This window comes from Bidens hawaiensis, unplaced genomic scaffold (genome assembly GCF_021521415.1).
Source record: "Bidens hawaiensis isolate Kalapana, Puna unplaced genomic scaffold, B.hawaiensis_p1.1 tig00010668_1, whole genome shotgun sequence".
In the NCBI taxonomy this organism is placed as follows: Eukaryota; Viridiplantae; Streptophyta; class Magnoliopsida; order Asterales; family Asteraceae; genus Bidens; species Bidens hawaiensis.
In genome coordinates, this window is record NW_027491816.1 from 136,156 (window position 1) to 147,799 (window position 11,644).

The 11,644-nt window shown below is 36.9% G+C and overlaps 1 protein-coding gene across 1 annotated transcript; it reads right to left on the minus strand.

Annotated features, from left to right (window-relative positions):
- Nucleotides 1-208: 208 nt before the first annotated feature.
- On the minus strand, nucleotides 209-4,823 carry LOC143535851 (uncharacterized). The gene is made up of 15 exons (XM_077029991.1): nucleotides 4,555-4,823; nucleotides 4,364-4,453; nucleotides 4,229-4,290; nucleotides 4,069-4,154; nucleotides 3,880-3,969; nucleotides 3,578-3,700; nucleotides 3,326-3,403; nucleotides 3,112-3,197; nucleotides 2,981-3,029; nucleotides 2,843-2,899; nucleotides 2,672-2,782; nucleotides 1,184-1,203; nucleotides 1,027-1,110; nucleotides 362-429; nucleotides 209-216 (listed from the first exon to the last, which is right to left on the minus strand). The coding sequence occupies exons 1-15, from the start codon at nucleotides 4,800-4,802 to the stop codon at nucleotides 209-211; spliced, it is 1,260 nt and encodes a 419-aa protein (XP_076886106.1). The 5' UTR covers nucleotides 4,803-4,823.
- Between the last annotated feature and the right edge of the window lie 6,821 nt (nucleotides 4,824-11,644).

Here is an 11,644-nt window from a genome sequence, read left to right on the forward strand (position 1 = left end):
AATATTTAACAAACACGGTTTGTTGTTAATTTCTAGATTTCATCAAGTATGTTGTGAAATATATTCAAACAATGTATAGAAGTATAATATGTAAATATTTATTTTTATAAAAGTGTATAGATATAATATAAATATAGTTTAAAAAACATGAATAATTTAATTATGTTATAGATATAATATAAAAGAAGTGTAAAAGAAAAGTGAATAACTATTGATCTATGACATAAATTAGTTTTAAAGGGGAAAAAATTGTAAAGATTAACCACAAACCGACACGTGTATACAATTATTTTACTTTATTAGAATAGGTTGATTTAATAATTATTTCCTACTATATTTATGTGTGTTGGATACTTGGTACCTGTTTTTTTGTTTATTAATGAGCTTGAAAGCAGAACAGAGAAGGATTCTTCAATGACCCTTACCCACCTGTGTAGCAGATAAGATTAATACGTTAATGTTGTACCAAGTCAAATGCCTAAAATACCCTTTCATTTCAACATACAAATAGAGGCAAGTGTTTCAAATGTCTAAAATACCCTTTGAATTCAACATTTAAATAGAGGCAAGTGTGTCATATGTCTAAAATACCGTTTGAATTCAACATACAAAACATCCCAAATGCCTAATATACCCTTTTTCATTTCCAACTACAAACGGAGGCAAGTGTGTCAAATGTCTAAAAATACCCTTTCATTCGAACATACAAAATAGAGGCAAGTGTCTAAATTACCCTTTTCACTTCAACATAAAAATGAGAGGCAAATGTGACAATGTCTATAATACCCTTTCATTTCAACATATTGTTACAAAATAGAAACAAGTTTTTGCGAAAGAGATTTCATGTTCAAAGTATAGTAAACTTATAGACCGAAAACAATATCACAGAGACACATACCCAATAATCCAATATCATGTAACATGCTACTGTTGTATCTAGTGAAATGTCTAAAATGCCCTTTAACAGAACAAAAAATCACGATAAAAGGAAGGATAGTTTCAAAGATATCAGAGGAGAAAGTTTACCACAAATTCTCCCCAGAAAAACCTTCAAAAAATGCAATGTGCCCTCCATGCTGTGTGGTTGCTAGAACAATATTTTTGTTCATGCTGTCAATCAAAAGAAATCGAATTTTGGTCAACAATCAAAGTCAAAGTTAAGCATCTCAAGGGTTGTTCATACCGGCACTCATCAAACGGAATGTGATACGATCCTATAATAAAAGTATTATTATTATTATTATTATTATTATTTGAGTTTATCTTTTATTTAGTTTCCTTATTGTATTATAATTAGGTTTCTTTTTGTTTATCTTTTCCAGTTATTATGTCTTTGGTTTTCCTATATATTGTAATCTCGTTTAAGAAAAAGAATAAGAAAGAATTATTATTTGGGTTTATTTTCTCTTCTTCTCTTGTGTTCTTGGGAGATTGACGGTTGTCTCGAATAAACCGTAACAATTGGTGCTTTCATTGAGCCTTAGCCTAGATGACTTTGGAAGAACTCTTGTGGGAGCATCCACAACTACCTCGTTTTACTGGATCTAATCCCGCCTTATGGATCTCTCAAGTTGAACGGTATTTTTCCTTTTACGCGATCTTTGATGATGAGCGATTTCCCTATGTCATTGAATCCTTCGATGATGAAACATTTTGGTGGTTCAATGGTTGGCATCGGAGTCCAAACTTCATCACATGGGATACTTTTACTACCGCTATTCTTAATCAATTTTGTATTAGTGCCGTAAATAACCCTTATTTCACAAACAACACCACCATCGATTCCAAGCCACCACCCTACCCTACCAAAACTGTTGTGACACCAACCACGGCTGAGACATGGTGCACAAATTCAAAAGCCATGCAAGTTAACTCTTATAAACTTGAAGCTATTGTCACTGAACTCCCTGCCCAGTTGAAGCATACTAACATCATGCTCACCAACTTCCTTCAAACATATGCTCTATACTCTTCAACCAGACCGCCACTGTCCACATTACCGCCGCCACCCTCGACTCCGCCTCCACCACTTCCATCAACTCCAACAACCAAATCGCCGCCAAACCCATTGTTTCTATCCAAACCGGCGAATTGAAGACCATAAAAATATTCCTATCAAAGGCTGTGAATTTTAATATCATCCGAAGGAGTATCACATCGCCAACACCAACTCGAAGTTTTGTTCGATTTATCAACAATTGTTACAAGCTTCCTATGGAAAAAACTCCAACACATAATCTCGCGATGCCATACCCTATTGCAAATATGAAGATCGGATATAGCACGACAAGACTCGAATGGTGGCCACCGTGGTGCTACGTTGAGACCACCCCACTTGTCGCCGTACGACTCGAGTGACGGCCGCCTTGGAAACGACATTCCGTCCTTGAGGACAAGGACGTTTTAAAGGGTTCGGGAATTGATACGATCCTATAATAAAAGTATTATTATTATTATTATTTAAGTTTATCTTTTATTTAGTTTCCTTACTGTATTATAATTAGGTTTCTTTTTGTTTATCTTTTCCAATTATTATGTCTTTGGTTTTCCTATATATTGTAATCTCGTTTAAGAAAAAGAATAAGAAAGAATTATTATTTGGGTTTATTTTCTCTTCTTCTCTTGTGTTCTTGGGAGATTGACGGTTGTCTCGAATAAACCGTAACAGAATGGCTTCATAGGTGCAGACCGGGTCATCTATAGCATTGATGCAGACAAGTGGCACCTTCACATTGCCCACCACATAGACACTGCTAGCTGATCTATGAAACGCATCAACTGTCTGGATGAAGGTCACATCATCATTGGTAAAACAATTAGAGAAATGAATGAGAAGGAATACCTCAAAGTTTCCAGTAATTCTAGAAGTGTATTTGTTGATCTCTCCAACAAAACGCGCCTAGTTGAAATAATGTAACTTTTTTAATCATACTTGACACGTAAATGTTTATTAATTTTATTTTTTAAACATGTGGATTACCTTCTCCATGCCTTCCCAATCTACAACATGAGCATAGACAACCCGGTGCCTATAAAAACTCATAACAAATAACTTAAAACTTAAATTACATTTGATATAAAACAAAAGCGACGAATAAAAGAAAGACATACATTCGGGCTAAATTCTTTAACGAGTTTGCTAAAACTCTATTATAAAATCTCTGCATAAAGCCTCTGCCCAAGAATTTGTCATCCATCTGGCATAAGAGAAGGTTAGTAGCAATTTGGGTGGGTCAAGCATGTTTGGTAACGGGTCAAGTGGATAATAGCTTAATGTTATCATTTGTATCTAAGTAAAAAGGTAAAAAAATTAATAAAGACTAACCAAAAGGTCCCAAGGATTACAAAGAGATGCAGCGCCAACAATCGGGACATTAACCCCATCCTCGCCTAGATATTTCACCTGCAATATTAATTATCATTGCGTGTATATTTTGAACTTCTTAATTATTTAACTTGTTTTTTAGTGATGTTGATATAAACTAACTCAAGGAGGAAAATCACTGGCACAATGTGATTTCTGTTTGTTAACAATAATATAAGTGACAGTTACATGCGCACCCATAAAGTATTTTACCAAAATATTGGCACCGATGCTCGTTCCAATAGCAAAAAGAGGAGCTTCAGGATGTGTACAGTGAAGGTGATTAACCACTTCACGTATATCCTCGGTCCATCCGGGAGTAAAGATACAATCAGACTGTCAAACAGACGACAAGGTTAGTACAAATATGTTCATGGTAAATGACAGCTCAGCATGCTTTGAACATGCTGACTTTTGTGAGTCAAAATTTATGCTTGACTTTTGTGGGTCAAAATTATATGACTAGATGTCCAAACAGCCCTTTACATCGAATCAAAGTACATATCAATACTTACGGTGAGTGGTACACCTGCAAGCCCCCGGTGATTGCTTATGACAACATTCCATCCATATTCCGCCATCTTGTATGCAACATGTTTTACATACTAGCATAAAAATCACTCAAATTTAAATTAAAAAAAATAAAACAATCGAATTGTTTAGTCAGAATAAAGAAATTTAAAGGTTATATGCAAAAAAGTAACCGGAGTATCAGAATGACTCGTTAAGCCAGGAACCAATATAATGATAGGAACCGCTTTTGCGACACCATTGACTTTAAATCTTGACTCTGAAAAAATAAAGATAGTAAAAGCTAAGTTATAAATTAATCATGTATAACATATTCAAAAGTTTTAGGTTTACCATTAGAGTTCATCAACCAGTCCAAAGCTATAGTTCCACCATCAGATGTGGTTAAAAGCTCTCTATCCATAAAAAAAAAAACAATATTATGATCAATTCTAAGTTAAAAGTACCAAATCTGAAATGACTTATTACCTTTTGTAGGTGAAGTTATGAGTCTTTACCAGAAGATTCAGCAATATAGTCTGCAGATGCGGACTCGAAAGCCATGGAGTCGAAAAGCATCTACACACAGAAGATCAACAAGTTTTACGTTTCACATGAACACTTAAAATACAACTTAATTATCAATCAGCATTTGTTACAAAAATCAAATCAGAGTTAACCTTCCATGAAGCAAGTGACAGTTGGATACTACTTGGCGGTACAAATCGGAGGACGGATGGAATGTAAGAGACACATAACCACCTCCAAATCCGTTAAAAATGTCATGTATAATATGGAATTCGAGTAGGATGTAGAGGAATATGATGAACACTAGAAATGATATTAACAGGTAGAGAGTGACCGGAAGGAGTGTTAAGCCTTTGAATATTAGCTGATAAGGCGAGACATCAGTGCCGGTTGTCTCCATTTCCGATCACCTGTAAGCCTTTAACTGACTGTTAGTGTTATGCTAAAGTAAATAATTAAATAAATAAGGGTGGCCAGTCAAACAGCCATGCGTCCAAAAGTGGTGGCGCTCCTTTACTTATTAAATAACTAATCTCATGGAACAAATATTTAAAAATCGAGATGCTTGATTTGTGTTGTAACGCTTGGGATTGTTGTCTTGTCGCGAACTTTATTGGGCACAGCCTCAGCGGGAATGAATGCGTACATGTCTAGTCATGCTTGCAAGACGAACACATCGTTGGTTGCGATGTCTTGCCGCTCGCCTGATGAGTCCAAGGAATGATGAAACTAGCAGATTTTTTTATTTATATTTTGAGTTATGATTTTTTTATTGTTTTTTTTGAATTTTTTTGGGTTTTTGATCTTAATAAAAACCATAAAAAAAATAAAAAAATCATAACTCAAAATATAAATAAAAAAAGAAAAAAGTAAAAAAACTAAAATGTTTTCGCTGTTGTACTCGTTCATTAAAAAAAACTAACCCAAAAATTGTTTTGACCCATTTCGACCCGAACCCGTCCTAACCCGAACATGTTGACCCTAACACATTCGACTCGAACCAAAACAACCCGTTTTTTAGTTGACCCATTCTGACCCTAACCCATTCCAACCCATGACTCATTTCGACCCAACCCAACCCATTTGCCGCCCCTAACTACAGTGGATATCTATGAGGGGGGTCTCCTCTTGCAATTAATGGCAGGGTGGATGACCTTTTGCCAATAAATATTCTCGGGTGGTCGGGTGACAAGACTTTGTTCGTTTAAGAAAAGAAATTATCTTTAGAAAGTTGAATAAGTTAACTATTGATTGCTAGTAATTTATATAGTTAGATTAATCGAGTTACACTTTCCACTTTCATCTTGGTTGCTAAAACAATCATGTAGTATTGATTAAGTACACACAAACTGTAACATCCTAAATTTTATAATAATAAATAAAGGGAAAAGATGTCCGTTATTTAAATGTGTGTGAATATGTAATTAAGATTAAATATAACAAAGAAATATGGACTTGGTTAATAAAAGATGAATTGAAGGGATGGGTATGGGCCTTAGTTCTATGAACTTGAGAGAGTATAATTGTATAAATACTCCCTAAAACCCTAAAACCCTCATTTCTATCTTTCTTATTCCCTACACACTCAAACACACACACACACTATATATATATATATATACGGCAGCGACTAAGAGGAGGTCTAAGACTAAAAACCGAGCCTAGATTCTCATAAATCTTGGTTATACCGACAAGATACAAGTCCATAACCTATAACGAGGCTAATTGTCACCAAGAAACGACGAAAGGTACGTTCTTCATCTATAAAGGTTCCATTTTCATGAACGGTTTGGCATGAAACTTAGCTCTAGAGTAGATCGGGTCTAGACGGACCATAAAGTTGCAAACTTGATGTTTAAAATGGACTCAACGAACTCATGGATATATACGGCTCATAAAGAAACCCTAGATCTAGCCTTTGAACGTTTTAAACCCATAAAGGTTCAAACTTTATGGATAAACGGGCTAGGACTTAGCCGAAAATGGAAATGGGAACGTTTATGGGTTGATCAACCATAATAGGGGTTTAGATGACAAAACGTGTATGGATAACGAAAATAAAGAACCAAGTAGTAACAGCTCGTTCGAATACAATTAACGAATTCACATACAAAGGCTAGACTTGAATGCAATGGGTTTGTTCGAATCAATGTTGTAAAAATAGGTTTCCAAGGCCGAGTACTACCCGAGTACTCGCTACAAGGTATTTCGCCGAGGCGAGTTTCTTTAATTCCGCCAAGTTACTAAGAATTGATTAAACGTGGTCAACCCCAGTCAAAATCGCATCAAGGCGATGAACTTGGACCGATTTTGGCTTCAAAAAATAAAACATAACTCGTATTTAATTAATATTAAAGAATAAATGTCATTTTTTACCTAAAAGACTAACAATTTTTAGAATAATTTATTATTTAGAAATGTATTTCTCTTATTTATATTGATCTCTACCTATTTTGTTATACATATTAGTAAATTTATGATATTTTGACATATATATAATATCCAAAAATTAATTTTCTTTATATTTACCATGTCCGAGTACTCCGAGTAGACCCAACTCCCCAGTCGGCCGCCTAGGGTCCGCCTAACGACTTTTGCAACCTTGGTTCGAATACATTAGGGATGGTCGAATACAACGAATATATTCGAATACAATACATACGTTCGATTACATGGGCATATTTGAATACAAAACATACGTTTGATTACATTGTAAATTCGAATACATACAATACCTGAATACAATCTGGACTCGCATGCATTAGATATGTTCAATTACATCAAGACTCAATTACAATATTAATTCGCATACGTATATTTATTCAAAAAAAAATGGTGAACTCGCATACATGTATACTCGATTACATTAAAAGCTCGCATATATGTGTATACTATGGACCCGAATACATTGTTGCTTCGAATACATATACATGCTCGAATACAATGTATACACTCGCATGCATCCATAAATTCGAATACAATTATAGACTCGCATACAATATGCCTATTCGATTACATTATGGACTCGCATACAACATGCATGTTCAAATACATTATGTGACTCGAATACATTATACATGTATTCGAATACATTGTATAACCCGAGTACACTATGCATATAGTATACATTGAAAGGCTCATATACAGAAAAGGAGAAAGAAAGATTAAGTAAGTATGGAGTATATGAATACAAAAGGAAAGAAAGAAATGAACACATTGTATTCAAATGCAAAGTACTTGAATACATTAGTGTTGAGGGTAAAATTATATTCTAAGTAAAATCTATTCTAATACAAAGACATATTGATGAATACAATACATTATAGAGCCATTAGAATAGACCAGATTTAGCCATTTTTAGGCTGAAATATGAATAATGTGATTAGGACAAGTATTGATACACATGATTAATATACATTTATCAGAGCCCAGTTAAAGAAAGGAATAACCGTGAACGGAGAATGAAACAGGATCCAGGTGAGTTTCTAGACCCATTTTCTTGTTATGTTTTCAGGGTTGTGCGCATACTCAATGTGAATGTTGATACACTTACCTTAAATGGTAAGTGTATGTCTTAATGATGAATGTGATAGTTATGTTTATATTATGAATGAATGCTTGATAGTACGTGAACGATCTTCGGATATTTCACGTATTGTTAAGGAAAATATGTATAGAAAGTTATGGATGGTTGCAGGATGTGTGGAAGGTTACCAGGTTTCATACTCTAATGATATATGCGAATGTTACAAGGTTGCATACTCTAATGATATATGCGAAGGTTACAGGGTTGCATACCCTAATAATATATGCGAAGGTTACAGGGTTGCATACCCTAACAATATATGCTAAGGTTGCAGGGTTGGATACCCTAATAATATATGCGAAGGTTATATGGCGAAATTCTCTTTAAAACGTAAGGATAAATATGTATATGCAAATGAACGGAAGGTAACGGGTTAAGTATGTATTGTGCATCCTCAGTTATGCATGTACGTAAATATGTGAATGTATTGTAAGTTGCCTGATTAACTAGAACTCACTCAGCGTAGCTGAATTTTAACATGCACACAGGTGAATAGATTGCAACAACTAGCTTGAGGGAGACACATGGTAGGATTGGAAGAGGCTGGCATCTGAAGATCCGTTATGATGTTTTAATAATTCATGCTATGTTATGTTTTAAAAAGATAAGTTATGAACGTCTGTTTTGAATGGTTGACTTTTAATACTATTTCGCGAAAGTTTTTAATTAACTCTGATTTGTAGAACTGTGTTTATGAGTAAATCCAACGTCCAAAGTGAGGCACCGGTAAAGGGGCCTTACAAGTTGGTATCGGAGCAAAGTTCGAGAAAATTAAGCATCCTACATGCTTAGACTCGAACAGAGAATGGGATTTAAGTAAGAAAAGAAAGAAGATGTCAGTTCAAGATAACCATGTGTCACTCAAGCAAGCTCAGTAAAGGTAAAGAGTATGGTTAAATAATGTGTAAATGATGATTAGCATAAGTGAAAGAAAGGATATGTGTATGATAGGGATAGGATTAATTGGTTGTCTGATTGATTAACCGCTTAAAAGTAGAACTTAGCACAAATAGACTCATAAAAGGAAGTGTATAGGACACGGAAAGTAACGTGATCAGCTAATCACAGCTGGCCACTGTTATTACCTGTTAGCCTTACAATCCTTGTACTAATTAGTTCCTTGAGTGATGATGTTTGTGTTTTCCTTATAGAATACTAATGGCTAGAGCAAGAAAGACCATTGGGCAAGGAGGTCGTACGGGACGTCGTGGCAGGCCACGCATTGTTCGAGAACCTTCTATAAGAACAACCACTAACACCGGGGAAGAAGGAAGTGCAGCTGGTCGAAATCCGAGCAACAATGAAGGATATCAACTTGACCATGCTGTTAAAACTGCTATTGCTCAAGCTGTAGCAGCTGCAGTGAAGAATTTGCAACCTGAGAGGTCTGCTAAGAACTGCTAAGAGGTCAGGGGAGAATGGTAAGAAAGATGACGAGATAGAGAATGGTGACTCGAGTGAGGTTAGGTCTGTGAAGGTTGATGATAGAAGAAGGGGCCGATGTGGGTGTAACTACAAGTCGTTCAAGGGCTGTGACCCGCCGAAGCTAACTGGTTTAGGAGACGCAATCGCTACTCTCCAATGGATAACCGCAATGGACAAGGTTATCCGAATTAGCGAATGCCGTCCCGACCAAGCTGTGGGTTATGCTACCCAATCCTTTGGTGATGAAGCAATTTACTGGTGGGAGTCGGTTGAGCAGAGGAAGAGTCGGGAAGGGATTAAGGCCTTGAAATGGGATTATCTGAAGGAGTTGGTAATGAAGAGGTTCTGTGCTGATGCCGAAGTTGAAAGGGCGGAGATGAAGTTTTTGAACTTGAGAGAGGGAAAGATGACACACCGCGAGTATACTACTGAATTCAACCGAATGTCCAGGTTGGTACCGGACATGGTTAACACTGAAGCTAAGAGGATCAAGTGCTACATAACATGACTGCCATAGAATGTCCGCACATTGGTCAGGGCTAATAAACCGGCTACTTTTGACTCTGCGTTCGAACTCGCGGAGATGGTTTATAATGACCTGGCAGTGGACGATGTGGGGATAGAAGAAAATAAAGATAAGAAATGGGTCGCTCCTGTCAAACGACCTAGTACTCAATTGTGGAACCCTAGGGATAAGAAGTAGAAGGTGTGGGAGAAATATCGTGTAAGCCATGTGGTAAGATGCACGGTGGTGAGTGCACGTGGGGTGTGGGGACTGATGTTTGTCGCAAATGTGGAAAGGCGCATGGGGGAAAGTGCAGAGTTGGATTAAGCGCATGTTATAAGTGCGAAAAGGTATGACACTATGCTCATGAGTGCAGTGAGAAACCAACATGTTTATGGTGTGGTAAGACGGATCACAATTCCAGGGAATTTACTGAAGTTGGAGGAAGCGGAAAGAAGGACGATGAACCATCAAGACCAAATACTAGAGCCTACATGTTGACTCAAGAACAGGCCAAGCAGATCCCAGATATCATGAAATGTACGATTCATGTGCAAATAGAAGTTTTGTAGCTACGACATTTAGTGAGTTAGTAAAAACGAAATGTTGCCGAGTGCCTGAGACTTTTATAGTAGAAACCGCTACTGACACATCGGTTAAAATAATGAAAATGGTTAAGGATTGTAAGATAGAGCTGGAAGGACGTGAGTTCCCTGTTACCCTGTATGTGATGACCTTAGGAGGGTTCGATGTAGTTTTGGGAATGGATTGGTTATCTGAGTTTGAAGCTCAGATAGTATGTAAAAGTAGGATAATAAGGTTAAAGTCCTTGGATAGTAGTTCGGTGACAGTTTATGGAGATAAAGAAAGTTCAGGGCTTAATGTCATTTCAATGATAAAAGCCAAAGATTTGTTACGACGAGGGTGCGGTGCCTACCTGGCGTATGTTGTCAAAGCTACGGCCAAAATGAAAGAAATGAAAGATGTTCCTATCGTGCTTGACTACCCAGAAGTATTCCCTGAGGATCTTCCGGGGTTTCCACCGGAGCGAGAGATAGAATTCCAGATAGATTTAATACCAGGAGCCCAGCCCATAGCGAAAGCACCTTACCGCCTGAAGCCATCCGAATTGAGAGTACTGATGTCCCAACTACAAGAACTCCTCGAAAAAGGTTTTATGAGACCAAGTGTTTCCCCGTGGGGCGCACCGATGTTATTTGCTAAGAAGAAGGATGGAAGTATGAGAATGTGTATAGACTATCGTGAGTTGAACAAGCTTACGGTGAAGAATAGATATCCTTTACCACAAATTGATGATTTGTTTGACCAACTGCAAGGTTAGAGTTAGTTCTCTCAAATAGATCTCATATCAGGCTATCATCAGCTAAAAGTGAGAGAGGCAGACATCCCTAAGACAGCGTTTCGAACGCGGTATGGACACTACGAGTTCCTCGTGATGTCATTCGGTCTAACGAACGCTCCCGCAGCGTTTATGGACATGATGAATAGGGTGTGTCGGCCGATGTTGGATAAGTCAGTTATCGTTTTCATTGATGATATATTGATTTATTCAAAGAGCGTATCTGATCATGCTGAGCATCTGAGAGAAGTAATGGAGACTCTGAAGAAAGAAAAGTTGTACGCTAAGTTTTCGAAGTGCGCGTTCTGGTTGCGAGAAGTGCAGTTTCTAGGTCACATGATAAATCCTGAAGGGATTACCGTGGAC

Excerpts from the sequence above, each read along its gene's own strand:
- LOC143535851 (XM_077029991.1), bottom strand. The coding sequence starts at position 4,802 with ATGGAGACAACCGGCACTGATGTCTCGCCTTATCAGCTAATATTCAAA. Across the intron at positions 3,970-4,068 it reads CGAGTCATTCTGATACTCCG|TATGTAAAACATGTTGCATA; the intron begins GTTACTTTTTTG and ends TTTTTATGCTAG. Across the intron at positions 3,030-3,111 it reads TTAAAGAATTTAGCCCGAAT|GCACCGGGTTGTCTATGCTC; the intron begins GTATGTCTTTCT and ends GAGTTTTTATAG.